Raw genomic sequence first — 26,984 nt, 5'->3', positions numbered from 1 at the left:
ATCAAAGAATCCCGACCAGGAGACCGCACCCCACTTATCTAGTTACATTTCCCCGCTTGAATACCCAATTGAATTAGTGCACGCACGAGAAGTACCTACATACATGTATATTCCGCTGGTACACAACATCCCCACTTGACCTCGCGAACCTAACCTTTGCCTAGTCGAATAATTTTGAAGGAATTGCTTCCAATTTCGTCTGTTTATTATTCATCCGTTCAACCCGCAGAATTCGAATTGTCAAGGGTACAAATCCCGGCGGTTAGATTCCTATCGTCAAACACTAGCTGGACCTACTAGTATTGCTTTATAAGGGATCTCTTCTATAGCATATACGCAGACCTTTTCGATCCACTTCATAAGTAAGTGTGTATGGTCGAACGAAGAATCGAGGACAAAGCCCTAAAACTCTCGCACAATGTGTATGTTGAAATCAAGTCATTACATGATTATGGGACGACAATCATGCTTTGTTGCTGACAGCCAACCAGATATCAATGTCATTCTTTCGCCCTCACTTGGGAAGACAACTGTCACGAAAAACGAAAGGGGGGAGCCGGTAAGTCTGTTGGCTTCTCCGGGTCTCTGCTCGACCCAAGTTCAGAGTTGATTTTTTGAAGCTGACATTGATTCCCGAAGGTTCAATTTGTAGCTCTGTTGGAAACCTCACAGGATAATAGATATACGGATGAAGGGTGGACTTTGCAGCTTTGGTACAGTGCCGGTGCAGAATGGCAGGAAGCGGAATTTACTCCTAGTAATGACCTCTCGCTGGTATTTACCGTATTAGCTGATATGAAAACACGTGTATTAAATGTGGACTAATATTTCCATAGATCTCGGGATTCGACGAGTCGTCTGATCTTAAACGGAGAGCCTACAGATTAGATATTTATCACGAATCAATCCAACCACTGCAATTTACACTTAGATTTAAACCGGAGAAAAATAGCCCATGGATATGGATCAAAGAGCAATCGGGAATAGCCGATGGCCGTCTCATTTTCCAAAAGAATTATGCCATTTCCAGCGACCAGTTCCAATTTGATAGTTTGTTTAAAGGAACTAATTCCAATCTCGCAATTAAGAAAGCGTCCAGTGACGTTTCCGGCACCGATCTCTATGTAGTCTCGGGATCTGCTCTCCCTGGAACAAGCAATGTGGCCCTGGGAGCACCCTTATTGTTGGAAAACTTTTATGCGTTGGTAATACTGGACTCCATTCCTATCAGACCGGCAAGCTTCTAAAATAATCAGGTGAAATTGAGCCCTTCGTGGATGGGGCCACGTCAAGGCGCCTCTCACTTCACCGTGGATCGCGATGCTGTTATGGCAGGCTATGTGCGCTCTGATGGCCGGCATGTCGTTATTCTTGGAATATCTGGTGTTGACAATTGTACAACCTTCGTTCAATCATCCGACGGGAAGATCATCTTAAAGACGAGAAATGACGGGCTGGTGGATGAACACCACCGAGCTATTGTGGCAACTGGTCTTGAGTATCAAAGGACGGCTGACGCTGCGTTTTACCAAGCCAGAGAAATTATCAGAGCACTGGACATTATTCAGGATAATCAAGACGCGACAGGCTGGGAAGACAATGATGGGCCTGCCCCCTTGCCCGCGTGGTATCAGACTTGGTAGTACCCTCTGCCTATGATTCTCCAATGTCAAGATACTGAGCACTACTAGGTTTGATGGGCTTGCATATTGCACTTGGAATGGCCTAGGTAGTGAACTTTCTGAAGAAAAGATAATTGCCGCTTTGCAAGACCTGTCCGACAATGGTATAAACGGTTAGTAATTCACCTAGATTTCTACAATATTTGTACTCATACATTCTTTCTAGTTTCCACCCTCATTATTGATGATAATTGGCAATCCTTGGTAGGAAATCAAAGATTTCATTACGATGCCTACAGGCGAAATTAACCGATATAGGATGATAATCGCCGCTGGGTTCAATTTGAGGCAAATAAAAACTTTCCCAACGGATTGGCACATACCACCTCAGAGATCAGAAAGCGTTTCAAAAATATCAAGCATATAGCAGTGTGGCATGCTCTGGTAAGTACATGGCAATACAGGCTCGTAATCTTTCAAACTTTAACTAACCAGAGGATCAGCTGGGATACTGGGAGGGAATTTCTCCAGGAGGGGCTATCGACACTAATTATAAGTGCACTACGGTGAAGTGGCACGGAGGCCACGATGTCCATGTTGTTGACGAGCCGGATGTGAGCCGGATGTACAGCGACTTTTACAAGTAAGACCACTGTCAATCTGTTTATAGTTTAAGAGTTGTCTAAAATTCCCAAGGTTCCTTGTAGGTGCTGGAGTAGATTCTGTCAAATGCGATAACCAAGCCGCCATTGATGAGTTCGATGATGCCACTGTTCGCCAACGTTTAAGTCGTGCATACCAGGATGCTTTTAAACTGCACAGCTTGAAATGGTTTTCGAGAAAAGTGATCTACTGTAAGTCATATTCGACAGCCTGGCACAAGCGCGAATTTATGGGCTTGCTGAAATTTCTTCTAGGCATGGAGCATTCTCCTTATATATTATTCCGTGCATTATTACCACATAACGGTCCTCGCGTTCTTTTTAGAAACTCTGATGGTAATAAAACCCCAATTTTGAAACCAACAGTGGCGTCGAGATTGATAATTGAGCAGATTTCTTCCCTGAAATTCCAAGTTCGCATGCTTGGCATGTCTTTGCCAACGCCTTAAATAATATATTTACTTCCCATCTCAATGGTCTACCAGATTGGGATATGTTTCAATCAACTCTACCTGAATATGCTGGGTTTCATGCAGCTGCTCGATGTATATCGGGTGGTCCTATCTACATCACAGACGCTCCAGGGCAGCACGATATCGCTCTCATCAAACAGATGAGTGCTGTCACTCCCCAAGGACATACGGTTATTCTACGTCCTAGTCGTGTAGCCCTCCCTATCGATCCATTTATCGCCTACAACAGTAACCAACTACTAAAAGTCGGAAATAGTTGCGGTACTATTGGGGGAAGCTCTTTCATGGCTGTTTTCAATATTTCTGGGGTGGAAAATTCGGAGCTGATCTCTATCGATGATTTTCCTGGAATGTTATTAGTGGCGAAATACGTTATCCGGTCTCATAGGACTGGGAAAATAGGCGGTATTTATACCCAAGGACAAGGAAAACTCATTCGCACAACGCTTCTCCCTCGAGATTGGGAATTTTACACTGCCACTCCTGTATTTGAACTTGCGCAGGCTGGTGCAGAGAAATCATTCTACTTTGGTATATTTGGGGTGATATCTGCCATGTCTGGAGCAGCGGCCATCGCGAAACAGTCCACAAAGACCGAGACTAAGCGTTTTATGATTTCAGTCACCTTGAAAACACTAGGAACCCTAGGTAATTATCTGTTCATATGAACGAGCATCAGACGGAAGAACCATTTACTAATCACTATTATAGGCTTTTATATCTCCGACCTTGCCTCACGAGATATCTCGAATCTTCTTATAACGATTTCAGGACAAGTTATTCCATTTAGCACTGTTAAGAAAAGCGCGCAGAGTGATACTGTGCTTGAAGTAGATATCGAGACTGCATGGAATGAACTAGGGTTAACATCTGGCTGGTCAAATGAGGTTACTGTAATTTTTTACATCGAGTAAACTGTCTACATGAACTTTTATAGACTACATTAGCAGAGAGGGCGGTTTTGGTCGAATCTTGCCTCCCTATATATGTGTATATGCACACGTGTATTTACTCAGTTATCGGAGCTCAATTTTCTACAATAGCTATATAAGACACCGCACGTCGCACAGTGCAAACGCGTGTATAAAAAAAAATATAGGGCTTAACACGTACATGTAGGAGATTACTGCATGTCTTAGACTATGGACTAAGAAACACGCATGAGCATGTGAAGATTGTACTCTAATTGATGCGAACTTGTGTGACTTCTGTAAATGATATACTCTAGGTAACAGAATATTTGGGGCTTCACAGATCACTGGCTTGTGAATTAATCAGTGAGGTACCTCACTGACCTATCGCATTGCTTTTGATTCACTACTTAATTCGTACTCAACTGAGCCCCATGGCCCAAGAAATAGATCCGGCATACAGTCGCAACTCGATATGCCGGATCTCAATACGCCGGATCCCTTGCTATCCCGTACGAAATCCTCTGGGGTTTTGGTTTTTTTTACTGCAAGATCAATTTGCTATCCCGGATTTTTTGCTATCCCGTATGAAATCCTTCGAATCTTGGCAATCCGGCATATCGAGTTGCGACTGTAGAGCCATACATGTAGGTGAATTGCAGCTTGTGTACCAATATAACCTATGTAGGTATGACCTCAACTGTCCCGTTCCATAGGCCCTTTTCAAACTAATATTTTCCCCTACCAAATACCAACCAATCACAGTCCCCCGGCGATGCCCAGACAGGCGGCACTAACTTTATCTCCACGTTTCCCCACGACTGCTCTAACCATATGCAGTTAGTCCCAGGGGCGTTCCGTCCACTTACCCACACCTACCATATCTGTCCTTTACACCCCTCGAGTAGTTAAGAAGTCCGATTTCCAACACTCGAGTAGTAAAACTTAAAAACCTTAACATACTCAAAATGCGCGTCTCAACCATCATCTCACTCGTCGTCTCAGCGCTCGTCGCTTCTGCCACTGCGGAGGAACTCAAAATCGAAAAGGTCAAGGAAATTGAGTGTGTTAGAAAGACAAAGGTTTGAGCTCCCTCACCGCCCAGGCGCACAAAAGCACAAAATAGTCGAGTTGGAACTAATGCTCATGATTTATAGGCGGGAGACACGATCCAGGTCCATTACCGCGGTACCCTCGAGGACGGTACCGAGTTTGATGCCTCATACAATCGTGGCCAACCTTTTGTATTCCAGCTTGGACAGGGCAGAGTCATCAAAGGATGGGACCAGGGACTATTGGACATGTGCATTGGAGACGAGAGGAAGTTGACTATCCCGTATGATCTTGCTTATGGGGAACGAGGGATGCCGCCAGTTATCCCGCCGAAGGCCACCTTGAGTACGTTTTCTCCAAGTGCCACCGATCTCTGGTTTAGTTACTAATCCTGGTTGTTTTATCGTACTGTAGTCTTCCAAACCGAACTGCTTGGGATCCAAGGATACACTCCGGAGAAGGTTGAGTTGTAGAGGAGTTACACTCTAGACCAGTGTAGTTAGGTGTAAACTAGTGGGTTTTCTTTCGGGTAAAGGGATATCAGGGCTCAAATTTTATGTATTGAATTTTTTTAAAAAACAACCATTTGAAGCCCCTAACACTGTAAACCTCTGGACCTGGTGAACCATCGTACCCAAATATATCTTTCTAGGAATATATCAATATGCCGATCGGTAAGTATCTACAGCAAGGTGATTCTCAGAATAAATTTGTGCATATAGATACAGCGGTGGGTATTAAGTCATCGGACGACCTAGCCACAATTTTGCCTGCAAACGCGTATTTTGGTGGCGTTCTGTCTGATCACTTATTACCCACCGCTGTACTCGCATATCAAGTATGTATTTGCGCAACCAGCAAAACACACACAGAATCCATAGCGCTCTCCCACCTCCCCTGAAATTATGTGTCTTCTATCTAGACACCTGAAAGACCCTACAGGCCACTTTTAGGCCATATCTACAAAGAACAAGCCCTGAAGGTGAAATGTGTCTAAAAGGGTCCTTTTATGGCACCTTTACCAGTATCTCAATTGGGCCAAGAATTTGAAGCATGGACCTCCTTTATCAAAATTATACTATACTTGGTCGTTGATATTTTGGTTTAGGTGTGGGGCTTTTTATGAGTTGTTGAAAACCTCGATTTTTGGTGTGTTTTTCTGGTTGGGCAAATACATAATTGACGTGCGAGTACTGTAATTTTCAGTATTACATAGGAGAATTCATTCTTCGCTGGAGCTGAAGGAAGTACTTTCACTACATGCGCGCGCGGCCACCGCACACCCAGCCAACCCGCATCCCTCGCCTATATATGAACATTGAAGGATAAACTCTAGCAAGAGATGCGATTCCAACTCACCGTCGCATTCTAGTTGAGTATTTGGAGCGCGGTTCGATGCTCGCGAGAGGCAAACCACCGGAAAATTGGTCGAGTAATGATTTCTAAAGCGCTGATATCAAATAATACAATCAAGTTAGGCGACACTAGAGTAGAGTAGAAATTATTGAAACTAAATTTTTGGCAATATTTCTACTAGTGAGTATTAGTAGGTAGAGTACACGTACTCCAGAAAGACAACTTGAAATCGACTCAGTATGTGCTTAAGCTTCGTGTAGTCATAACGACTAGATGGTAACGTCTCGTGGCTCCATTTACGAGTAGAGTGCCTGCTCTCCCTCCTTTGTTACTCCATACTCTCTCTGTCTTGAGATTTAGCCGGTTTATCTGCTAATCGTTAGTCTCGCACTGCTCAAATCAGACCTTTTAGCTGTCGCGACCCCAAGAAGCGCGCCTGGAACGGTTAGAAAATCCTCACGATCATTAGTGCCAAGCGGTAGAGGCTAGGAAAGAGGCGCCCTACATGAAATTCCCAGCTATCAAGGGGCAGTTGACCGTCCCATGGTTCGGCCGGGTCAGACTGCACCCACCCTTGTCGACGACGACGACGTCCCTCGCCAGACGCAAGCGCACCACCGGCGGCTAAGAGTAAATTAAACTGTACCTTAAGTTGTTATTTCTGGAATATGCCAACAAACCAAAGGGATTATTGGGGGGAGCCTTGCCTTGATATCTCTAAGGGCTTTCAAATGCCGCCATTTCATTAATGATGAAATGGCTTTTTAGTACCTATCGGAATAAGACGGGCTATTGCCTTATCAGGCCAGTCCCACCTAGTACCCATATACAATTTTTGGGCACAGGTGCTTAATACAGACATGTATACTGTATTTACACAGATATATAGGGTTTAATCTTCACGTCTGCTCTCCAGCTAAGGCACTTAGATTTGGATTCTAGAAACAAAGCTATCAGTACTTGCATAGCTAGAGGCGCAAGGTATATTATCCCTTGGACGGATGAAAGTTGTCAAATTCGCGACCTGGACCGTGCACCACTTTGTAAGGGAATTGTCTTGCGTTTTACGGATGGCAACAACAACAGAACCAATCAAGAATTTCCAACAATTCCTATATTAGGCTAGTGATAGCTGAAAGAGTGTGGTCGCGAATTTGACAACTTTCATCGGTCCAAGGGATACATCGTGTACAGAATAGGTGAGTTTGGCTTCTGTTATTGCATATCGAGGGGGCTGAAATCCCCAGAAGGTTAGTTAGCTTGCAGACAACTCCGTGCTATGTTTCACATGAGCTTTTTAAAAAAGTTCCCTTTTTAAACTCCCAGTTTCAGAAGACCAGTGGTTTCAGATGTCCCAGTACTTTTGCTTCTTTTTCACTTCTTTCTAGTTTGGGCGACGGATTCCTGTTTGGGCTTTAGGTTCCAGTTTGTTGGTTTTTGAAATGGCGGCTGTCGCCCAAATTGGCTAGATGGAGGCTTTATTTAGTTGAACCAGCTTGCAGCCAAACGGGGATTGGTTCGCTGGCCCACGCGAGCTCTAATCAACCGCCAGACCCAAGAAAAACGAAACCCAGTATCGGGATCGCGAAAAGCAAATAAGCGGAGCCTCTCTAAGCGCTGATATCAAATAATTCTACAATATATAGATATGCCCTTCATTCCCATAATAATGGAACAGTGCTACATTCGTGATTTTTTATCTGAATACTTGCAGTTTTGGCAATAATGAACTTTCGAATGCAGACCTTCATTCTGATAATGTCACTACTATGTGTAGCCTTTGTTGAAGCGCAGTACCTCGATACTAGTAATGCCGAGTTACAAAGGAGGGATGGGGAGACGAGTGCTGCTATGGAGAGGCTTTGCCGGATGACTTCACAGCAAAGTAAATAGAGACTTATTGTTTAATTACAAAGTTAAAATTTGCTAACTTCTATACTCTCACAGGTGCAATTATCAACAATACATTATACCTTATGGGTGGTAGCGTAGTGTATGGGTCAGATAGCACCTGGAAGGATCGCTCTTCTCAAATCGCAGCGCCCAGTTAGTTAAGTTATTCTTTTCAAAATTTATATATACTGATATTATACATTTAGATACATATTTGCGAGCAATCGACCTAACCCAAGATTTCAACCTATCCGATGGCTTCCTACATACTCACCGCTACGACATCCCCTCGGACGTTCCTGATATCGCCGAAGGCCACCTGTGGGCAGACGAAGACCGACTAGTCCTGGTGGGAGGACTCTCAGAGCGAGTCAACAAAACTTTCCCTAATTATACGGCTCCTACAGCTAGCTACGAGGTTTGGAGCTATGATCTTGGAAGTAAAGATGACAGGATATGGAAGACCCTTTCTATGAGAGGTGGTAATAAGATCATGCGAGCTTTCAATGCGGCGGGGACTTATGTTGCGAATTTACGAAAAGGATTTCTGCTTGGTGGGATGGTGGCACATGATTCTCAATCTACTGTTCCTCTGTCGATGGGAGATGTTGATGTTGGGGGATTGTTGATCTGGGATGGGGCGAAGGAGAGCTGGGAGAATAAATCAACACCGTGGAAAAGACGCCACTCGGCGGGGGGGTTTTATCTGCCATATGGAGAGCAGGGGATTTTGGCTTTCTTTGGTGGGCTCACGGAGGAGGGAAACAAGCTAGCATACGACAATCTCACGGTATGTTTCCCGCCGTACTGGATTAAGGACGTTCGACTAGTTAACTTGGATACTGACTTGAGTAGTTTCCAATGAATAAAATCGACATTTACGACATTGCAAAGGATGAGTGGTATCATCAAAACACAACTGGCAATATACCTTCACACCGTGCGAATTTCTGTGGCCAAGTCGCTTCTGCTCCCGATAACTCAAGTCATCAAATATACATTTTCGGTGGAACGGGAGCGAATTCATTACTTTCAAGTGATGTTTATGTACTGACAATTCCGACTTTCAGGTGGCAGCTAGCTTGGGATGCTAATGGAGATTTTTACTCAGTAAATAGAGTACCGCTTCCCAGTGAATATGCCACTTGCAATTTAGTCTCCGGAGGTTACGCTATGATGGTCTTTGGAGGGAAGATATCCGCAGACATCATTCCAACTGATTGTGATGATGGCGGCATGTACCTTTTTAATCTGAACGAATGGCATTGGGAACTGCAGTACTCCTCAAACCCTCAGAAGTATGAGGTCCCACTAGCGATACGGTCTACGTTCGGCAGCAAGTAAGGAACCCTTACCCTATATATTTCTTTGTTTTTTGTGTTAATCTTCTATTTAGTGGTACAAATCTAGAACCAGAGATAGGATTTGAGGATGCTCACGTTGCAGCGCTCATGAGAAATGAGTCCATGCTCGATACGGGTTATATAGACACAGATAGTCTTCCACATCGAAATAAAACAACCACTCCCACAGAAACCCCCAAGACCTCTAACATACCTCATATATCAAACCACACAAACACAAATACAAGCACCGCCGCACTAGCAGGTGCCATCATTGCCGGAGTATTGGCCACAATATCATTGATTGGTGGATTCTACTGGTACTTTCATCGCAGCCCGCCAAGTCTTCCTAGGAAAGATGACCTTGCTGAGCTAGATGGAAGCCCCATTCCGGAGACCTGCAGCAAATTCTATTACAGTCAAGCAGTAGAACTACCGACAACAAGATTCTCAGATTCACACCAACCGTATCAATTGAACTCGCCAGAACCAGTTGAGATGCTTGCGCCCTCTATTCAGCAACACACAATTACTGGCCCCCCACCTCCTCCTCATAATTGTATGCATTGCCCGCATAATGAGTATTATGTGAACATTGCATTAGAAGATGTACCGCCTACACCCCCGCCAAAATAGCGTTATAATTGCTTAATGCTTAACACTCCTGTTAATAGTACTACTGCCTTCGTCCCTTGACATCTTCCTTGTATATATTACCCTTTTACTTCTCCTGTATATCTTTAAAACTGTATCATTTTTTGGTACTTTGAATCTTTTTTTCCCTGTAAATATTGGGGTTTCTTTGAAACCATAACTATATAAGTTTCCTTTGTTTATCTCTATATTCAAAATGTTAAAAATCTAGGTTTTGGTAAGTATTACCAGTTAGCCTGCGGAAGTTGTGATCTATTTCTAGTCAAAAAATAGACACATGAATATACACAATTATCCAGAGGGGGCATAGCTAGATGATTGCTCATACATAGCCACCTAGGAAGAAGCACTTTTGTTTCATTTCCCGCTATCAATTTTTATCTGTAGTCTGTCATTGGTACAGCACGCATTTGAAACCCCCAAAGTCCCAGTTTACACGCCACAGTGGCCGTACAGTTAATCCGGAGGCCAACGATCGACAAAACAGGTTTGACGGCCATCAGGAATATTCGTAGCCCAAATACAGAATATCTACATAGAGAGGAGACCTAATTCCAAGTGTTCTGATTGGCTGAAACTACCCTTTGGCGTTCAATCTGTTTCGTGACTGACCCTCATGCTATTGAGTGCAGTATTGTAGCGTAGATACCAGGTAGTTTGTTGTTGGCTCCGGATTTAGGTTTGGTATTATGACTCCTCAAATCCATATAAGTCGTACGAATTATGTCGTTACGAGCGTCTCTTACTCCGCCACTAGGGATATGTATTCTGGGGTTTGGTGTTTTGAGAGTCGAGATTCTCCTACGTCTGAACTTCTTTCTTGTACTGTCATTAGAAGTTATGTGAGCATTATATCCTTAAAGTTTTGAACTTACCTGCCGCTGTTAAGTTTATGAAAATAAGAGACCTCTGGCAACAGTACAGCCGCATTTGAAAAGTATTGGCACCTCCGAGCCAAACTCACGAGGCAGTCCTTTCTGCTTTTCAACCCTCATATTCGAGACAATTGCCAGAGAGAGCTGCCATGACTCTATTGCGGTCATACCTATCAATAAGTTGAGTATGCGCGAGTGCCATGGATTTTGGTGGGCTATAATTCATGAACGACTCAATATAGTAGGGTGCCAGTACTTTTCGAATGCGGCTGTACAGGTTGATGAAACACCATGCTGTTAATACTTTCTCCGGTATATGTGATTCTTGAAAGTCGGCCTTTTGTCACACCAGGTAGACTTAGTCTAACCAGGCTATTATATATAGATAGACGCTATGTGCGATATTTGTTCGTCCTGTAGCTAGTGTGCTTTAACGGGGGTGTCTATTACTGCTTGAAGAATGCCGTGGGTTAGGGTTTCTAAGCTTAGTTGTAGTGATGGTAGTAGCTGATAGAAGACGCGGGTCCCAAGACCACACGACCAGCGACAACATCAGGCGATGATTTTCCACCGCCGTTCAAAGGATTTCTGAAAATCACCACCCCTCACCCAAATGACTTCCAAAGTTAATCCCTGGCGACAGTACCAGCATTCATAGTGCACTATCATGCTGGCATACAGAGGTCCCAGTCTAGGCTCTCGATAGCAGATGACTTCAAAAGGAACAGCTTGTTCCTTAACTGCATGCAATGCTAAACATGTCGTCTTTATCTGCTGTGTAGATCCTTCAGGATTAGACGCTCTTTCCGCCGGAGGATCTGCACTTCCCGAAGAATTGTACTATTTGTTAGAAGATACAATTATTTGTTTGGGACTTGGGTGCATAACTCATACATGTGTGCTCAGTTCCTACCTCGCCCCATATGTGCATTCTTGACAATGTCAAGATTCACAATGGTCGCCGCAAGTAAGCCGAAAAATATTGTTCCGGACGGAGGGAGAAGAGGTTACACCCCGCGGAGCCGCCTTTTCGGAAAAATATATCCGGACTTCCCCATAGTTACGCTAAAAAGGTTATTAAATTCCGACCAACGAAGAGAGCTAGAAAACAGTTCTTTTGAGAACATCCTACCAGGGAACACCATGAACTTCTCAGGAACCTCAGCAAAACTGACCCTTGAAGTGTGTACCGAGGTCTCAACGAGATCGAGAACCAACTAACTAGGAAAAATAACTTACATAAAGTAGCCCTTTTTCGTCAATTATTACTAGAGTAGCTTAGTAGTTGAACCCTGTGGTCATGTCCTTGTGTGGGGTTTTTTTTCGCTTTTCGCCTCCCTTTTTCCCGGTCTTCTTCGATCGAACTGACCTGACTGCGTGTGTGCCTGCTTGCCAACAGCACTCACTCCGGGGCAGCCTCATTATTCTTCCCTGGCCTGGCTTCGACAGAGAAGAGAAACGAAAGTACCTTTCCGCATCACACTCGCACACACACGCAACCAGCCCAGCCCAGCCCAAGCATTCGTTCGTACCGTACGGCTTACAGTAGAGTACATACGGCCCCTCCCCCTCCTCGTCTTCTCTAGAGTACGTTGTTGTTGTCTGGCGTGTGCATTGTTTCTCTACTGCTTTTACGCATATCCACTCATTATTCTGGTTTCTTTTCTTTCTTTTCTTTCCTTTTCCTCCATACATACTCTCTCCCCTCCTCATCCTCTTTGATCCCTTCAGTATTTCTCCCTTCCCCCCTCCCCACCTGCATTATTTTTCCCGCGGTGAGTGAGATCTGCACACGCCTGGCCAGGCAGCTAGTCAAGTCCTGGGCAGCTTCTTGACGGCCAACGGCTTCGATACCCTGTTACTTTTTTGCTCTCTCTACTCTTCTGTCTGTTCGTTTTGTGTGTCGGTTGTCATCCAAAGCCACCAGACAACAACTTCCCACACACCGCAACCGGAATACATGAATAGAATGAATCTCAATGTTTGATGCCCTGTTCAACATATCCCTCCTTTAATTTATTTTTTTTTCTTGTTCAATTTATTCAACATTCAGTGAAATAAGGAATAAATTAAAGAAAAGAGGCAAAGTGTGAGAAAGAGGAGAGAAGAAGAAAAAAATATACCCGTTCCCCTTCCCCCAAAAGAGCAGAAAGAGAAAGCAAAAAAAAAAGGGAAGGAGGAAAAGCAGAGGAGAAAAAAGAAAAGGATAAATTTGTTCAACAACTCGATAAATATAAAATGCTGACTTCGGAGTTGGGGAGGCAAAGAGAAGGATCGAAACAAACACCATGATCACGACGTCACTCTTCCCCCAACCTGTACACTCCCTGCCGTCTCCGGCTCCTTCAGTAGCATGTACTTCAACTGTCTGCTCTATCACGAACATCGATGACCTTGCACTCGCCCGTGTACCAATTCCCACCGGTGGTCACCCAGAGACCCTTTCGCCTCCCGAATCCCTTACTGCTGCCGAGGACGCCAGGGAAGATTTGACAGGGGATGAGCTGCCTGCGGAAAACCCAAAACTCGCTATGGATTTCATCAATGAGCCGGTAGAATCGGATGAAACCCTAGTGATGGAAATCAAGCCGAAACGCCGACTACCCAAGAAAACATACTCAAAGAAAGACAACAAGGGGAAAAGGCGGTCGTCAGAGGTAATCGAGGATGATAGTTATGATTCCAAAAGCGACGCGAGTTCCTACATTCCACCAGCGAAACGAATAAAGGTGGTTGGCCTGAAGAACCTCGGGAATACGTGTTACAATAATGCAGTAATCCAAGCTCTCAGCCATACAAAACCCCTTCGTGATTATTTTCTGGAGCGGAAGACACAAATACCGGATAAGGAAAATACGGAGGGCGGTGGACGGAAGGAAGATGCAGCGATTCAGGTCCAAATGCATATGGCAAGACCGAGGACACGGAGAGCTGCTCAGCTAGAAGAACAATATACCGTCCCGTCAGACGTGTACGCTTTCTCTCCGCCGTCCTGCCGAGTAATCTTACTAATTCTTGCTCAGAAATCTTTGTGATGAATTTTCTCGTTTGCTGAAACTTATGTGGAATGACGAGCCATCGAGCGAGCCCATCGTCCCACCCAAACCACGTCGGATATCTAAATCGGCGTTGGTTGTTTCCCCACATGCGTTTGCAACAGCTGTAGCGGCTGTTCTGCCACTTTTTCAAGAACGTTATGAGCAGCATGACGCTCAAGAGTTTTTAAGGGTACTTTCTCTCCATAGTATACTCTTAGACCATCTTGCTGAATCTCATGTAGTGTGCATTGGAGCGGATGCAGAATGAACTGATAACGGAAAAGGTTGGGAAAGCAGATGAATTAAATCCACAAGAACAACTGAATCCATACCGTATAGAAGACAACATTGTTCAAATAGTATTTGGTGGTATCCTGTGGAACAAGGTAATTTTTTGTTCCCTGCGCATGCTGGTGTCATTGGAGATGAAAACCACCGCTCCTTTTCCGGCATATCGTTGACCAAGAACATAGATCATATGTTTGTCGTGCGAGGATTACACCATTAAGCCAGACCCGTTCTTGGATTTAAGCCTTGTAATTCCTGAATTATCGTACATTCAAGCAACTTCGAAATCAGCCGAGCCGCAAAATTCCGTCACACTAGAGGATTGCTTAGACTTGTTCTCATCTGCTGAAGAACTCGAAGGCTCACCGTCTCCACCCGGTTCTGCCGCTTCGTCTACAAATGGAACCGGACGCTCTTGTCTATCATGTGGCTCGGATACGGGCTTCTCGAAGGCATTCAAGTTTGGTGCATTACCGCGGATACTATGTATTCATCTGAAGCGGTTTCGTTGGAGAAGAAATACAGTCCGTGGAAGCAAACAAAAGGTCGATGCACATGTAAGGTTTCCTCTGGAAGGACTGGACATGGGGCGCTGGATGGACAGTACCGATCAGGTAGAACGTCTGTACGACCTCTACGCTGTAGTGGTTCATCAAGGATCTGGGTAAGGATGCTATCCCCAATTTCTTTTAACCGGAATCGAAGCTTACTTAACGATACATAGGGCGAGCTCCGGACATTACTATGCCTATGTCAAATACCAAGACGAATGGTGGAGCATCAACGATGATCGTGCACACAAGGTCACGCCGGAAATCGTTGCTAAGGCGAAAGCCTATCTTCTTTTTTATCAACAAAAAGAAGTTAGGGGTTCTGTCGAGGAATCTCCTGGACCCGAAGCCTCAGCAGCCGCTGAGGTAGTTTCAGTATCATGAATCCTAAATTTTATTGTATAAACTACATAGAGGGAGGTTTTACGTGGGGCATTTTCTTTTTTTCTTCTTTTTTCATATCCTATTGCGCTTCACAGCGACATACAATGACTGTACAGATGCACTTATTTCTTTGGGGTGGTATCATTTTATTCGGTCAATACCTGCACATTGTTTTGTAAGTCTTGTAAACTTGGGTGGGTGGGGAATTACGGTTTTGGGAGTAACGGTGCGTTATCTACGTCTTTACCCTTCTCTACTTGCACTCTAAACTTCCTGCATATTTCTTTTTTCTTTCTTTTCTTTCTTATTCGGGGGACGGGGGTGGGTCTGGCAAATTCGTATTATTCTTTGGTGTTTTGGCATAGAAAAAAGACTGGTGGGGTGCATGATTCAAAAGTGCACTTATTTTGATACTTTTTTTTCTATTATTTTCTTGGTGGTTGTTTTTTATCTTTCATATTTCTTTCATGTTGGTGGGAGTATCTAGATGTTTCGGGTGGGTCTCTGCCTGTTGAGTATATATAAAAAGCAAGAATTTAGTATATATCGTGGTATATATATCACATGTTACTTACTATGTATCCAACCTCCAACACGGATATGCTGAGACCTACAATATTGTAATACCGCTCAATCCTCCAGGTCCGCCTTATTCAGCTCTTGGACAGCATTCCTAAACTCCCTGATACGCTGCTCAACCCTCCTCCTGATCTCCTCGCCTTGCTCGGCTGGCAAGGTCGACACAGAGTCTCTATAGAGATTCTCGAGCTTCTCTAGCTCCTCTCGTACCGTAGCTCGATCGTCGGCAGCATAGATGGACCGTTTTTCTGTCTCTTCAACTATTTCCCGCCGCATCTGTCAGTTACAGCATGCATATAGATGAACGGATATTGTTTCTGATTCGTACCAGCGATTTCTAACTATTACCAATTAATAACTTTTCTTTTGTATATCTCAAATCATCATTAAAGCTGTTGCAGTTTGGGAAAATGTACACACCTCATCTTTTGCAATTGCATACCTATCACACACAAGTACAATCTTAGGTTAGTATTTATACTCTCACCACAACCAGCAGTACCACCAGTAGCTAGTAAAATAGTAAATAGATAGGGAGATAGATAAACTCACTGCTCAGAGATCTCATCCACTTTGATATCTACGGGGTTGCGGCCACTAAATGATGTGGATGCTAGTGTGCGAGTTGGAGGTGCTCGGGGGGTGAGGAGGGAGCGGGCGGTGAGTCTGAAGAGCATTGTGATGGTGGTGATGATGAATAGAAGGGCGGGTGAGGATTATTTGAAGGGAATATTTGGAAGGGGTAGAGGGTTCGGTGACGTCAGTTGAACCGCATACGTGGGGGGATGGAGTGGAGGGATAGCTTGGGGAAGGGAGGGGGGGTATTATTTAGTGATTATTTGTACTCTACTTGTACTCTACTGTGTACTGATTATCATAATCTGATACCGCCTGTAAACTACACGTACCGTGCAGATACAAAGTCTCAAGTAAACAATAAATTTCAATATCCATCGTAGACAGCTGTAGGCATGCGCAGGGATGCTAATATAAGACCCTACTATTGCCAGGGTGCACGTTTAAGGGTCCACAGCAGCTTTCTCCGGCCATGGCTGGCCGGGTATGCGTTGTCCTCTGGTAATTAATAGCACACATGCTATTATTAATAAACACTTGGTAAATTCAAAGGATAGCCACCGACCACCGTCGCCGGCCATCCTACAGTGCTCTTCTGAGGTTCGGTGGTTCTTGAAACACGTGCGTGACTCGCGTGCGCAGTAGATCATAGGATATCACTCGCATGATATCCCGGCTACAACCGGGGTGTGCTTGTACTCTACCCCACACGACACCTATATCTTATCGATAAGGTCATATAGCAGAGTGATATGAAAGGATGTGTTCTCACGCCTCGCACCGCCACTCGGTGCTCCGTGAAGTCTTAGATTAGTCACGCCCGCCTGAGAACACAGCTCCACGAACCTTCTTTGTAGAGACCGCCATTCAACCAGACACATCCAATTATTCCGACCAGGTGTCCAAACACGTTACAAGAGTTACGTGGCTGTAATTAGCTAGAGATATGTGTTAGCTTCGGGGCCTATAACTTAAGCTGTGGCACGCAGCCCGTCTAATCTGAATCATCATCCCTCTCATCCTTCTTCATCTTCATCTGAGCAACAGAGAAAAAGAGCCAGAGCAATCATCTTGAGACCAATCCAGCCAGATAGACCTCAGATAGAAAGAACCTAAACACCAACAACCCGAAATATCTCGGCAGCCCGGCCACCGTAGCCTCCGAAGCTAGCTTGGCAGCAAGTGTCAATGATATATTTGACTAGCTACTGCCGCACAACGTATATCTACATAATATAGCTCCAACCACAACCCCAGCCCCCAAGCCATCTACGCACACACGCAAATCTCGGGTGGGGATGGGGCCAGTAGCTGTAGTAAGTAAATAAGCCGACACAGCGCAACATACTATAGGGACCGTACAAATCAGTAACGTAGAGACCGCCCTCTTTGTTTTGTTCTATTCTTCGACCCCAGTATGTATACCCGTCCAACACACACCTCAGCCTACCATATCATTAATTCACAGAACCAGCCTACGGGCCGCAGGGGAGTCCTGGACTGTGTGCTCATTCGTACAGGCTAGTACTGCATCAAGCAACCACACTCCACACTCCACGCCCTTATCCCAGCAAAAACCCACATGTAACAACACCAACGCTTCTACTACGCACACATACACACCGAACACCGAGTGACACCCCATGACGCATGAAATCCCAACAAATTTCTATTTCTACCAGATACAACTACACAACTACAGCTAAGGCCTCCCCTCCTGTGTCATAAACTTTTTATACACTTCATTCTCCGTCTCATCTACAAATGGGTACTCGAGCTGCACCAGGAACTGCTCGAGCACCTCGCGCTTGCCGGGAGGCACTTGGATACCTGCGAGTACTTTTCCGACATCTATGCGTGCGTTATTATTACAGAGTCCAAGAAGAGGATAGATGCAAGAGAGAGAGAGAAAGGGGGGGTGTGATATACCGCCGCCGTAGTTCCGGTAGTGGAACAGCGAGATGTTGAATTCCGGACGGAGGAGCTCTAGGAATTTTGACAGTGCGCCTGGGCGCTCCGGGAATTCTACATGTGTGTTAGCCATCTAGATTACAGTAGTGTATGGGTAATAAAGGAAGTGCTCACCAAACCGATACACCCTCTCTTCGTCCTCCATCCCACTCGGCATCCTCCCGCCAATCAGATACCTCCCGTGGCTCTTCGCAAACTCATTGTCGCTGATATCAACTCCCTCAAATCCCTTCTTCTCGAAGCTTTCCAATATCTCTGGAATCTCCTTTTCGCGGTCCCCGACAAGTATACTCATAAAGATACTCGCCCTCTCGCCGTCCCCGAAACGGTACGAGAACTCCGTCACAGCTCGTGGGATGATGCACTGCATCATCTCATAAAACACCTTTGGGCGGTCCGGCACAATCACCGACAACAGCACCTCATGCCCCTCTCCCAATCTAGCGCGCTCCGCGACAAATCGCAGACGGTCAAAATCCATATTCGCGCCGGACAGCACTGCGCAGAGCGAATCCTTGGGGTCTGTGGGTGGGTTCAGCGCGGCGTACTTTTTCATTCCGGCGACGGCGAGGGCGCCGGCGGGCTCGACAATGGAGCGCGTGTCCTGGAAGACGTCCTTAATCGCTGCGCAGATCTCGTCGGTGGAGATTTCGATGACTTCGTCGACGTACTCTCTGCAAAGGCGGAAGGTCTCTTCGCCGACGACCTTTACTGCGGCGCCGTCGGCGAAGAGGCCGACTTCTTTGAGCTCAACGCGGTGGCCGACTTTCAGCGACTCGACCATTGCATTTGCGTCGTGGGTCTCGACGCCAATAATCTTGATATGGGGCGCAATGCGCTTAATATAACAGGCAATACCCGCAATGAGGCCACCACCACCCACGCAGCAGAAGATAGCCTTGAGGTCTGCGATGTTAGCCTGGCGGGCGAGCTCCATGGCAATGGTGCCCTGACCGGCAATGACATACGGGTCGTCGAAGGGGGGAATATTTGTGAGGCCGTGCTTCTCCTCAAGACGCTTGCACTCGGCCTTCGCGGCGTCAAAGTCGGCGCCGTGCAGGACGATCTGGGAGCCGAGGCGGGCGACGTTGGCGGTTTTGATGCTAGGCGTGGCGAGAGGCATGACGATGGTGGCCGGGATGCCGAGATGCTTGGCCGAGTAGGCGACGCCTTGGGCGTGGTTTCCTGTGCGCGGGTAAGTAACTGCGAGTGCTCTCAATGCGACGGGGACGGGGGAGAGGCGGGGACGGGGGAGGGAGAGATACCGGCAGAACAGGCAATCACCCCCTTCCAACGGTCTTCCGCCGGCATGTGCGCCATCTTGTTATATGCGCCCCTAAGCTTGAAGCTAAACACCGGCTGCAGGTCCTCCCGCTTCATGAGCACCTTGTAGCCCAGCCGGTTCGACAGATTGACGGCATGCGTGACGGGGGTCTCCTTGATGACATCGTAGACCCGAGATGTCAGGATGAGTCGCATGTACTATCACCACACCCATCAGCGAAACATGTAAAAAAAAACACTGCTGCGCGATAATTTGACTCACGTCGGGGGCGCCGTCATCTTGTGTGAGCGCAGAGGGAATGGCTGCCCGCGCGACGGGGTCCTTCGTGCCAGTGGTGTCCGGCACGGCGGAGCTGTATCCGGTGAGACTGGTACCTTTGGGCTCCATTGCCGGTGGGTGGGCGGAGGGGGGGGTGGTTATTCGGGGGTGCGGTGCGGTGGTCGGGGGTGAGAGAGAGTTGGTGAGTCGTTGTGGCGGGGTTGCATGCATGGATCAGAGCTAGAATGCGATACCCCGCCAAAAAAGCTCCCTGGAAAAATCTTCAGGCTCGGGATTCTACACGGGTGTGGTTTGTACCCGGGAACTAATGCCGACGGGTGAAAGAGAGGAGAGGGAGAGATTTGGGGTATTTGTTGGATAGAAAAGATTTTCAATTGTGGGAAATGATCATATGTACCGGGTGTTCACCATAAATACCGAGAACCCCCCCTGTTTGAAATATAAGCCACCAGTGGCGGGTAGGAGGCAACCAATGATAGTTATGCAATTTATGTGAGGAAAAAAATACCGAGAACCCCATGTACGAACACCCACGAACACCAGTTCCGCCGCTCACGAACACCAGTTCCGCCGCTCACGAACACCAGTTCTGCCGCTCACGAACTATCTATAGCTATATATACAAGTATTTAGTATCTAGTATCTCGTAGCTTGACCCCTAGCAGCAATGACTGCTTCTAATCTCCTAGGCATGCTTCTAATTAAAGCATCCAGTCTATCAATACCAATATTATCCCATGCCCGTTGTAGCATTGCTTTCAGTACCTCCTGTAACGGAGCCATTTCAACTGTCTGGTGTATGAGTACACACAGGGCCCGGTTACATGCTGAGAGTTATTGTTAGAAGCCAGTTGCACAGTGACATGCAAGTACCGGCAGTGTGGTTAGCTACCAACTGTCAGAGTAACTACATTCTGAGCGCTAGGAAGAGGATCTACTCATGGGAGCAATGACTGACGAGTCTGTGCCTCGCCAATGATTAGAAGGCTAGCCAGAGTGAAGCTCTGAGTGCTCAGCGATCCTCCACATCCTCTGAGCATTGGAAGTCCGCCAGTAGTGGAAGAGACTATGCCTGGGAAGTCTACAATAAGCGGAAGCTCTACAGCAATGATTAAGCTTACACCTGAGCGGCAGCTCATTCATGCAGGCCCCTAGTTGTGTGGCAACAAAGGCTGCAGGTGTTACAAAGGCTTTGACTAAGGGTGGTTGCCTTCGGAATCGGAAGCACTCGCTGACGCTTAGAGAGAAGCGGGGTAGCGATGGTATTGCTTCCCTTCCACAAGGAGGCAGCACCGGAACTTAGTAAGGAAGTAGGAGCAGAGAATAGAATCCTTTGGAGTATAAGTACTCAGGATCATTCCCGCCCAACTGACCTGATCCTCATCTTCGAGTAGACCATTATCGGTAGCAGAGCCCTTAAAGATTATTGAGTTCTAGCGATAGTATCTTTGAATAAATCTGCACCTGATTTCTATCTTGCACGGCCGCATCTATTCTATTGGATTCTAGCGATACATAGATAGGCTGCCCCCGTTACAGATAATCTTTAGTGCTCAAATCACCTTCAGATTATTCTTTCCTCTCACAACATGTCCGCCCTCCCGGCTCCCCAAGCGCCTCTTCAGATTGAATGGCAACCGGCAGCTCTAGAATTCCAAGAGGGACAGACACAGTTGATCCACAAGCCCAGGACGGCGCTCCAGTCCTACATCCCCGGATGTGAGCCCACCTGGCAAGATACCGACGAAGTCACCCTACAGGACTTCTTTGCGGAATTGCAGCGCTACCTGAAGCACAGCCTGCAACAGGAAGTCATCAAGGCCGGCAATGCGCTAGCCTTGGTGCAAGAAAGACAAGAAGCTGAGGCAGTCCTGCTCCGGAATGCCTTCGGCTATATGCAAGAACAAGTCTCCTCAGTCCAGGCACAACTCCAGAGTTATGCTCAGAGAGATGACTTAGGAGCGGATGAGATGGAGGACATTGAATGGACAAACCCGGCGATGCCCCCTAACTTCCTGGAAGACATCCAGAGAGCCATTAATGAAGGAAGGCTCTCCATCGCCAGGATGCCTACACCAGCACCTGTCCCCAATCCCGCACCTCCGCAAAACTCCAGGGCCTCATCCAGAGCGGCCCTGAGAACCTTCCACCAAAGGGTGAACCCCTTTGCAGCGTTTCCAGTCAGGTCTATCAGGCAGAGGACACTTCCCCTGATGATGCCAGCGGCCATTGGAGGCTCACCTTTACCTCCTCAGAGAGCCCCATCAAGCCCGTTGGCAGGCGGCCTAGCAAGGCCCCCCCGACAACCTATAGGAGACGACGATTACTACTCCCAGACACCGGTCAGGAGTGGTCCCTCCGGGCTCCCTCCAGCCTGGGTTCGCCAGGGGTTATCCCCAGAATCCCACAGAGGCTCACCACCCCCGGAGTAACCTAGGAGGAACCTCCAGCCAGAAGGAAACCCTGGTGGAGAAAACCAGAACCCAGAACCAGCGGGTAATGGTGGAGGAGATGGAATTGTCCCCCCAGTTGGCGGCGCTCCCAACCCAGGAGGGGACTCAGACAGTTCAGACTCGGAGCCTGAGGATGGTGACAGGAGAGGATGGCGAAGGTACCTCAGGAAGAGGTTGGAGAGGCAACAGAAAGAACTCCTGGCCTCCATGGCACAGTTCATGAGACCTCCGGCCCCCTCACACCCCTCCGCTGCCTCTAGGGCCCGAGAACCCAAAGCACCCCCTCCGGCCAAGTTCAATGGCAAAGCAGATAACGTGGAGACCTTCATCCGGCAATGTGAGAACGTCTTCTCCATTGAGGGCCAGTCCTTTACCTCTGAAGAGGTCAGGATCCGATATGCTGGCAACCTGATGGAAGGAGATGCTCCGGTCAAGTGGTATGAAGCTTACCACAACTCTATCGACCAAGCTTCTGCCAACCGGGTAGCTGGGATGCCTGTGGTGTTGGATGAGAGATGGAAGCGCTGGGATTCCTTTGTGGATGCTCTCAGAGCAGCCTTTGGTGAAGCCATCTCTAGGGATGATGCGGTAGCCCAATGGAACACCCTTACCCACACAGCTAAGGGAGGAATAGACTCCTTCCTGAATAGCATTATTCAGCTGATGTGGAAGACTGGCTACGAGGGTCAGTTAGTGGATGATAAGATCCTTAGTTCCCTCCTTCCGGACCTAGGCATGAGTTGGTGTAACGGGGGTGCCTTGAAAGGGCGCGACCGTGACTTCGATCAGGTAGATAGGCAGAAAGGAATTCGACAAGCTATCCTTTCGGCTCGTTCGATGGAAAGATAGAGTTTCATTTGTTTGATCGTTATTTGTAGTCTAGAAACTTAATAACTTTAAGGGGGCTCCTCGCTGGTAAAGACTCGCTGATCCTTTCTGACGTGGTAAAGCATATTTTCCGGGCATCGGCTGCAAAGTTATTGCGCCTCAAAGGTTGAATGCCAAGGTAGGGTAACTTATGTTTGGGGTTACCCTTCCTTATTTGGTCTGCTCGTCCTGCTGCTCTAGTTTTGGTCCAGTCGTCTAGCTTGACTTGTAAGACTTCTTGCTCGCCAGGATCTCTACCCTCTATACCAATAGAGGTAGGGGCGCATCTGCCCTTCTCTTCACCCATCGATGAAGAACCAGCTGCGGTTAACCTAGGGCCGTATGGCTTGACTGGTAGAACAGGTATTTTTGTAACAGCCCTCCTGTGGCCCTGTTACACTACTCCTCCCTCCGGTAGACTCGTCCCGAGTCTAACCTAGGGTTTTTGGTATGGTACGTTATGAGCATACAAGAAAATGTAGCTCTAATAATCATTCCATACAAACTCAATGTAACGGGGACAGCCTTTCCTCGTATCGCTAGAATCTGAGAGAAAGGATTTGGCCGTGCAAGATAGAAATCAGGAAATCGGATAGTTGGGCGGGAAGGATCCTGAGTACTTATACTCCAAAGGATTCCATTCCCTGCTCCTACTCCCTTACTAAGTTCTGGTGATCCCTTCTAGCGGAAGGGAAGCAATACCACCGCTACCCCGCTTCTCTCTAAGCGTTAGCGGGTGCTTCCGGTTCCGAAGGCAACCACCCTTAGTCAAAGCCTTTGTAACACCTGCAGTCTTGATTGTCGCACAACCGGGACCTGCATGAATGAGCTACCGCTCAGGCGTAAGCTTAATCATTGCTGTAGAGCTCTTCACTTATTGTAGACTTTCCCAGGCATAGTCCCTGCCACTACCGGCGGACTTATCATGCTCAGAGGATGTAGAGGATCGCCGAGCACTCAGAGCATCACTCTGGCTGGCCTTCTAATCATTGGCGAGGCATAGACTCGTCAATCATTGCTCCCATGAATAGATCCTCTTCCTAGCGCTCAGAATGTAGTTACTCTGACAGCTGGTAGCTAACCACACTGCCGGTACTTGCATGTCAATGTGCAACTGGCTTCTATCAATAACTCTCAGCATGTAACCGGGCCCTGTGTGTACTCATACACCAGACAGTTGAAATGGCTCCGTTACACTCTATTTTTTGCATCCATTTCTATTGACAAAGGAAACCTCAAGTGAAACGTGTGACCTAACAAGGGGAGACTCGTTTTCTCCACGCTTATCCCAGAACACTCCGTCGTCTCGGTTTCCCGCACTTTCCTGTATTACCATGCGTCCCATGATTTTCGGGGATACTTCGCATGGAACTCTCGGAGTGGCTCGTCTGCCATTCCTTACAACAATTTGTACGGTTCCCAAGAGTCTTCTGAGAGATAACCCTCCCAGGTAATCCGATATTGCACGAACTTCTTTCCACGACCAGCCTGCTGTCATTGGCTATCGGCTATTTTCTTGAGAACGTAACTGCCTTCCCCTTGAACCTCATCCGGAGGTGGAAGCAGTATAGCTCGTTGAGGGTCCAGCAGAGATATATGGAAGATATCATGAATGTTCCACTGAGTGGGTAGATTCAGCCTGTAGGACGCGACGCCAAGTTTCCCGACAACCTCAAAGGGACCCATTTTTTTTTTTTTTTTTTTTTTTTTTTTGGTGGTCTAGCTTATTTGAGGGTCACTTGGTTAAGATGTTGCATCGGTCCAGCATCACCTCGTCCCTAACCTTCAGTTCTGGAGCACTCATCTGTTTCTGATCATACCATTTTTTTCTGCTGTGCTTGTGCCGCGCTGGACGCGTCGAAGTTGTCTAGTTTCTGTTTAAGTGAGGGCCAAGTGGAATCTGGTTGAAACCTATAGTTCGCGTAGAATGGCGATGCTTTGGTTGACTCTTGGGTGGCCGTGTTGTAGGCGTACTTGGCAAGCGGGAGTAACTCTGCCCAATCGTCCCGCTGACAGAAGCAATAGTTTTGAGATACTGTTCTAGCGTTTGATTGACTCTCTCAGTTTGCCCGTCAGTTTGAGGACGATATGTTTCGAATCTAGAGTCCTGATCGGAGATAATCTCCTCAGGAAGTCCATGCAGTCGCCATATCTCCCGGAGGAAGATTTGAGCAAGTTCTTCGATGGTTGCTTTGGTGATAAAGTCCATTGAAATGGAACTCCAAGGAATAGAGAGGACCTCTAAAGGTTGCAACATCCCTTTCTTCTTGTGTGTTTGAGGCTTTAGCGCGTTGACATGTATCGCAACTCTGAACGTATTCTTCCACATCGTTGTCCATCTTTTGGCAAAGGACAGTGCCCGAAGGCGTTCTGCCGTTTTGAATTGTCCAAAGTGACCAGCAGTCTTCGAATCATGTAGGGCGCTCAGGATCTTGAGCTTCAGTTCCCGATGATTTGGAATGTACCACCTTTCCTTATAGAAGACGTGTCCGTCCTTTAAAGTCAGGTATCGGTTCACCAGATTCCCAGAGGTGTTCTCAATGGCTTTTTTCAAAGAAGGTACTCTGGATCCAAGGCTGCTTGAGCCCAGATTTCATCCAGGAGCACCGGTGTGAGTTTGCAGATTTGGGCTGATCTTGCACATGCTGAGTTGATCATAACGATCGGGTGTTGGACAGAACCCATTATAAGTTGTCCTGGCTTAAACAAGAATTTCAGGGTCTTGATGAGCCTTACCCCCCTCTTTAAGGGCGTGGTCCCAACGCCGCGACAAGATGTCTGGTTTGGCGTTTTTAGTTTTTCCAGGGCGGTATACAACTTTGAAGTCAAACTCCGCGAGGTTGGCCGCCCATCGAGCTTATCTCGGTTTCAGCGCCCCCCCCCTTTTTTTTTTTTTTTTTTTTTTTTTTTTTTTTTTTTTTTTTTTTTTTTGCTGGTTGGTGACGACCGTGACCGTATCTTTGTAGGAACGCAGAAGGTGACTCCGGGGGTGGTGTACCTCTATGGGATTCCGGGACAACCCCTTGGCGAACCCAGGCTGGAGGAAACCCAGAGGTGTAACGGAGGTAAAGCGAGCCCAACTCATGCCTAGGTTCGGAAATATGGGAACTGAGGATCTTATCATCCACTAACTGACCCTTGGCTGTGAGGGTAAGGGCCTTCCATTGGGCTGCCGCATCATCCCTAGAGATAGCTTCGCCAAAGGCTGCTCTGAGAGCATCCACAAAGGAATCCCAGCACTTCCATTTCTCATCTAACACCACAGACATCCCAGCTATCCCGTTGGCAGAAGCTTGGTCAATGGAGCTGTGGTAAGCCTCATACCAGTTGGCTGGGGCTTCTCCTTCCATCAGGTTACCAGCATATCGGATCCTAACCTCTTCGTAGGTAAAGAACTGGCTTTCAATGGAGAAGACATTCTCACATTGCCTGATGAAGGTCTCCACATTGTTTGCTTTGCCATTGAACTTGGCCTGAGGGTGTGCCTTTGGTTCTCGGGCCCTGGAGGCAGCGGAGGGGTGTGAGGGGCCGGAGGTTTCATGAACTGTGTCATGGAGGCCAGGAGCTCTGTCTGCTGCTTCTCCAGCATCTTCCTGAGGTATCTCCGCCATCCTCTCCTATCTCCATACTCAGGCTCCGAATCTGAACTATCTGAGTCCCTCCCGGGTTGGGATCGCCACCAACCGGGGGGACTATTCCATTTTGTCCACCATTACCCGCTGGTTCTGGGTTCTGGTTTTTTCTCCACCGGGGGTTTCCCTCCGGCTGGAGGTTTCCCTCCGGCTGGAGGTTTCTCCTGGGAGACTTCGCTCGTTGAAGCATGACACAATGGCACCTAACTCCTTGTCGTGAACGTCATAATTCCGTTCGG

General features: G+C 47.1%; 7 protein-coding genes across 7 annotated transcripts; 5 read left to right on the top strand and 2 right to left on the bottom strand.

The window, feature by feature from the left end:
- Positions 1-418: 418 nt before the first annotated feature.
- On the top strand, positions 419-3,671 carry LAJ45_11589 (uncharacterized protein; the record flags this gene model as incomplete). The annotated part of the gene is made up of 13 exons (XM_046121072.1): positions 419-422; positions 492-559; positions 640-774; positions 837-1,205; positions 1,257-1,639; positions 1,692-1,795; positions 1,849-1,886; positions 1,941-2,066; positions 2,126-2,265; positions 2,319-2,476; positions 2,540-2,620; positions 2,677-3,405; positions 3,469-3,671. The coding sequence occupies 13 exons, from the start codon at positions 419-421 to the stop codon at positions 3,669-3,671; spliced, it is 2,538 nt and encodes an 845-aa protein (XP_045965725.1).
- A 965-nt stretch (positions 3,672-4,636) lies between these two features.
- LAJ45_11588 (uncharacterized protein) lies at positions 4,637-5,194 on the top strand (the record flags this gene model as incomplete). The annotated part of the gene is made up of 3 exons (XM_046121071.1): positions 4,637-4,750; positions 4,826-5,066; positions 5,136-5,194. 3 exons carry the CDS (start codon positions 4,637-4,639, stop codon positions 5,192-5,194), a joined length of 414 nt encoding a protein of 137 aa, XP_045965724.1.
- Positions 5,195-7,802: 2,608 nt separating this feature from the next.
- On the top strand, positions 7,803-9,084 carry LAJ45_11587 (uncharacterized protein; the record flags this gene model as incomplete). The annotated part of the gene is made up of 5 exons (XM_046121070.1): positions 7,803-7,962; positions 8,025-8,123; positions 8,177-8,760; positions 8,826-9,017; positions 9,082-9,084. The coding sequence occupies 5 exons, from the start codon at positions 7,803-7,805 to the stop codon at positions 9,082-9,084; spliced, it is 1,038 nt and encodes a 345-aa protein (XP_045965723.1).
- Positions 9,085-9,143: 59 nt separating this feature from the next.
- LAJ45_11586 (uncharacterized protein) lies at positions 9,144-9,949 on the top strand (the record flags this gene model as incomplete). Its single annotated transcript, XM_046121069.1, has 2 exons — positions 9,144-9,310; positions 9,367-9,949. 2 exons carry the CDS (start codon positions 9,144-9,146, stop codon positions 9,947-9,949), a joined length of 750 nt encoding a protein of 249 aa, XP_045965722.1.
- Positions 9,950-12,811: 2,862 nt separating this feature from the next.
- LAJ45_11585 (uncharacterized protein) lies at positions 12,812-15,103 on the top strand (the record flags this gene model as incomplete). The annotated part of the gene is made up of 6 exons (XM_046121068.1): positions 12,812-12,823; positions 13,110-13,813; positions 13,866-14,070; positions 14,123-14,266; positions 14,354-14,832; positions 14,893-15,103. 6 exons carry the CDS (start codon positions 12,812-12,814, stop codon positions 15,101-15,103), a joined length of 1,755 nt encoding a protein of 584 aa, XP_045965721.1.
- A 630-nt stretch (positions 15,104-15,733) lies between these two features.
- LAJ45_11584 (uncharacterized protein) lies at positions 15,734-16,359 on the bottom strand (the record flags this gene model as incomplete). The annotated part of the gene is made up of 4 exons (XM_046121067.1): positions 15,734-15,942; positions 16,011-16,023; positions 16,103-16,124; positions 16,235-16,359. The coding sequence occupies 4 exons, from the start codon at positions 16,357-16,359 to the stop codon at positions 15,734-15,736; spliced, it is 369 nt and encodes a 122-aa protein (XP_045965720.1).
- A 1,601-nt stretch (positions 16,360-17,960) lies between these two features.
- On the bottom strand, positions 17,961-19,901 carry LAJ45_11583 (uncharacterized protein; the record flags this gene model as incomplete). Its single annotated transcript, XM_046121066.1, has 5 exons — positions 17,961-18,109; positions 18,188-18,283; positions 18,344-19,414; positions 19,495-19,711; positions 19,776-19,901. The coding sequence occupies 5 exons, from the start codon at positions 19,899-19,901 to the stop codon at positions 17,961-17,963; spliced, it is 1,659 nt and encodes a 552-aa protein (XP_045965719.1).
- Between the last annotated feature and the right edge of the window lie 7,083 nt (positions 19,902-26,984).

Source organism: Morchella importuna (assembly GCF_003444635.1).
Source record: "Morchella importuna strain M04M26 chromosome Unknown Morimp01GS076, whole genome shotgun sequence".
Lineage (NCBI taxonomy): Eukaryota > Fungi > Ascomycota > Pezizomycetes > Pezizales > Morchellaceae > Morchella > Morchella importuna.
Note: the sequence above shows the minus strand (reverse complement) of the source record. Positions and strands in the feature narration are given on the sequence as shown.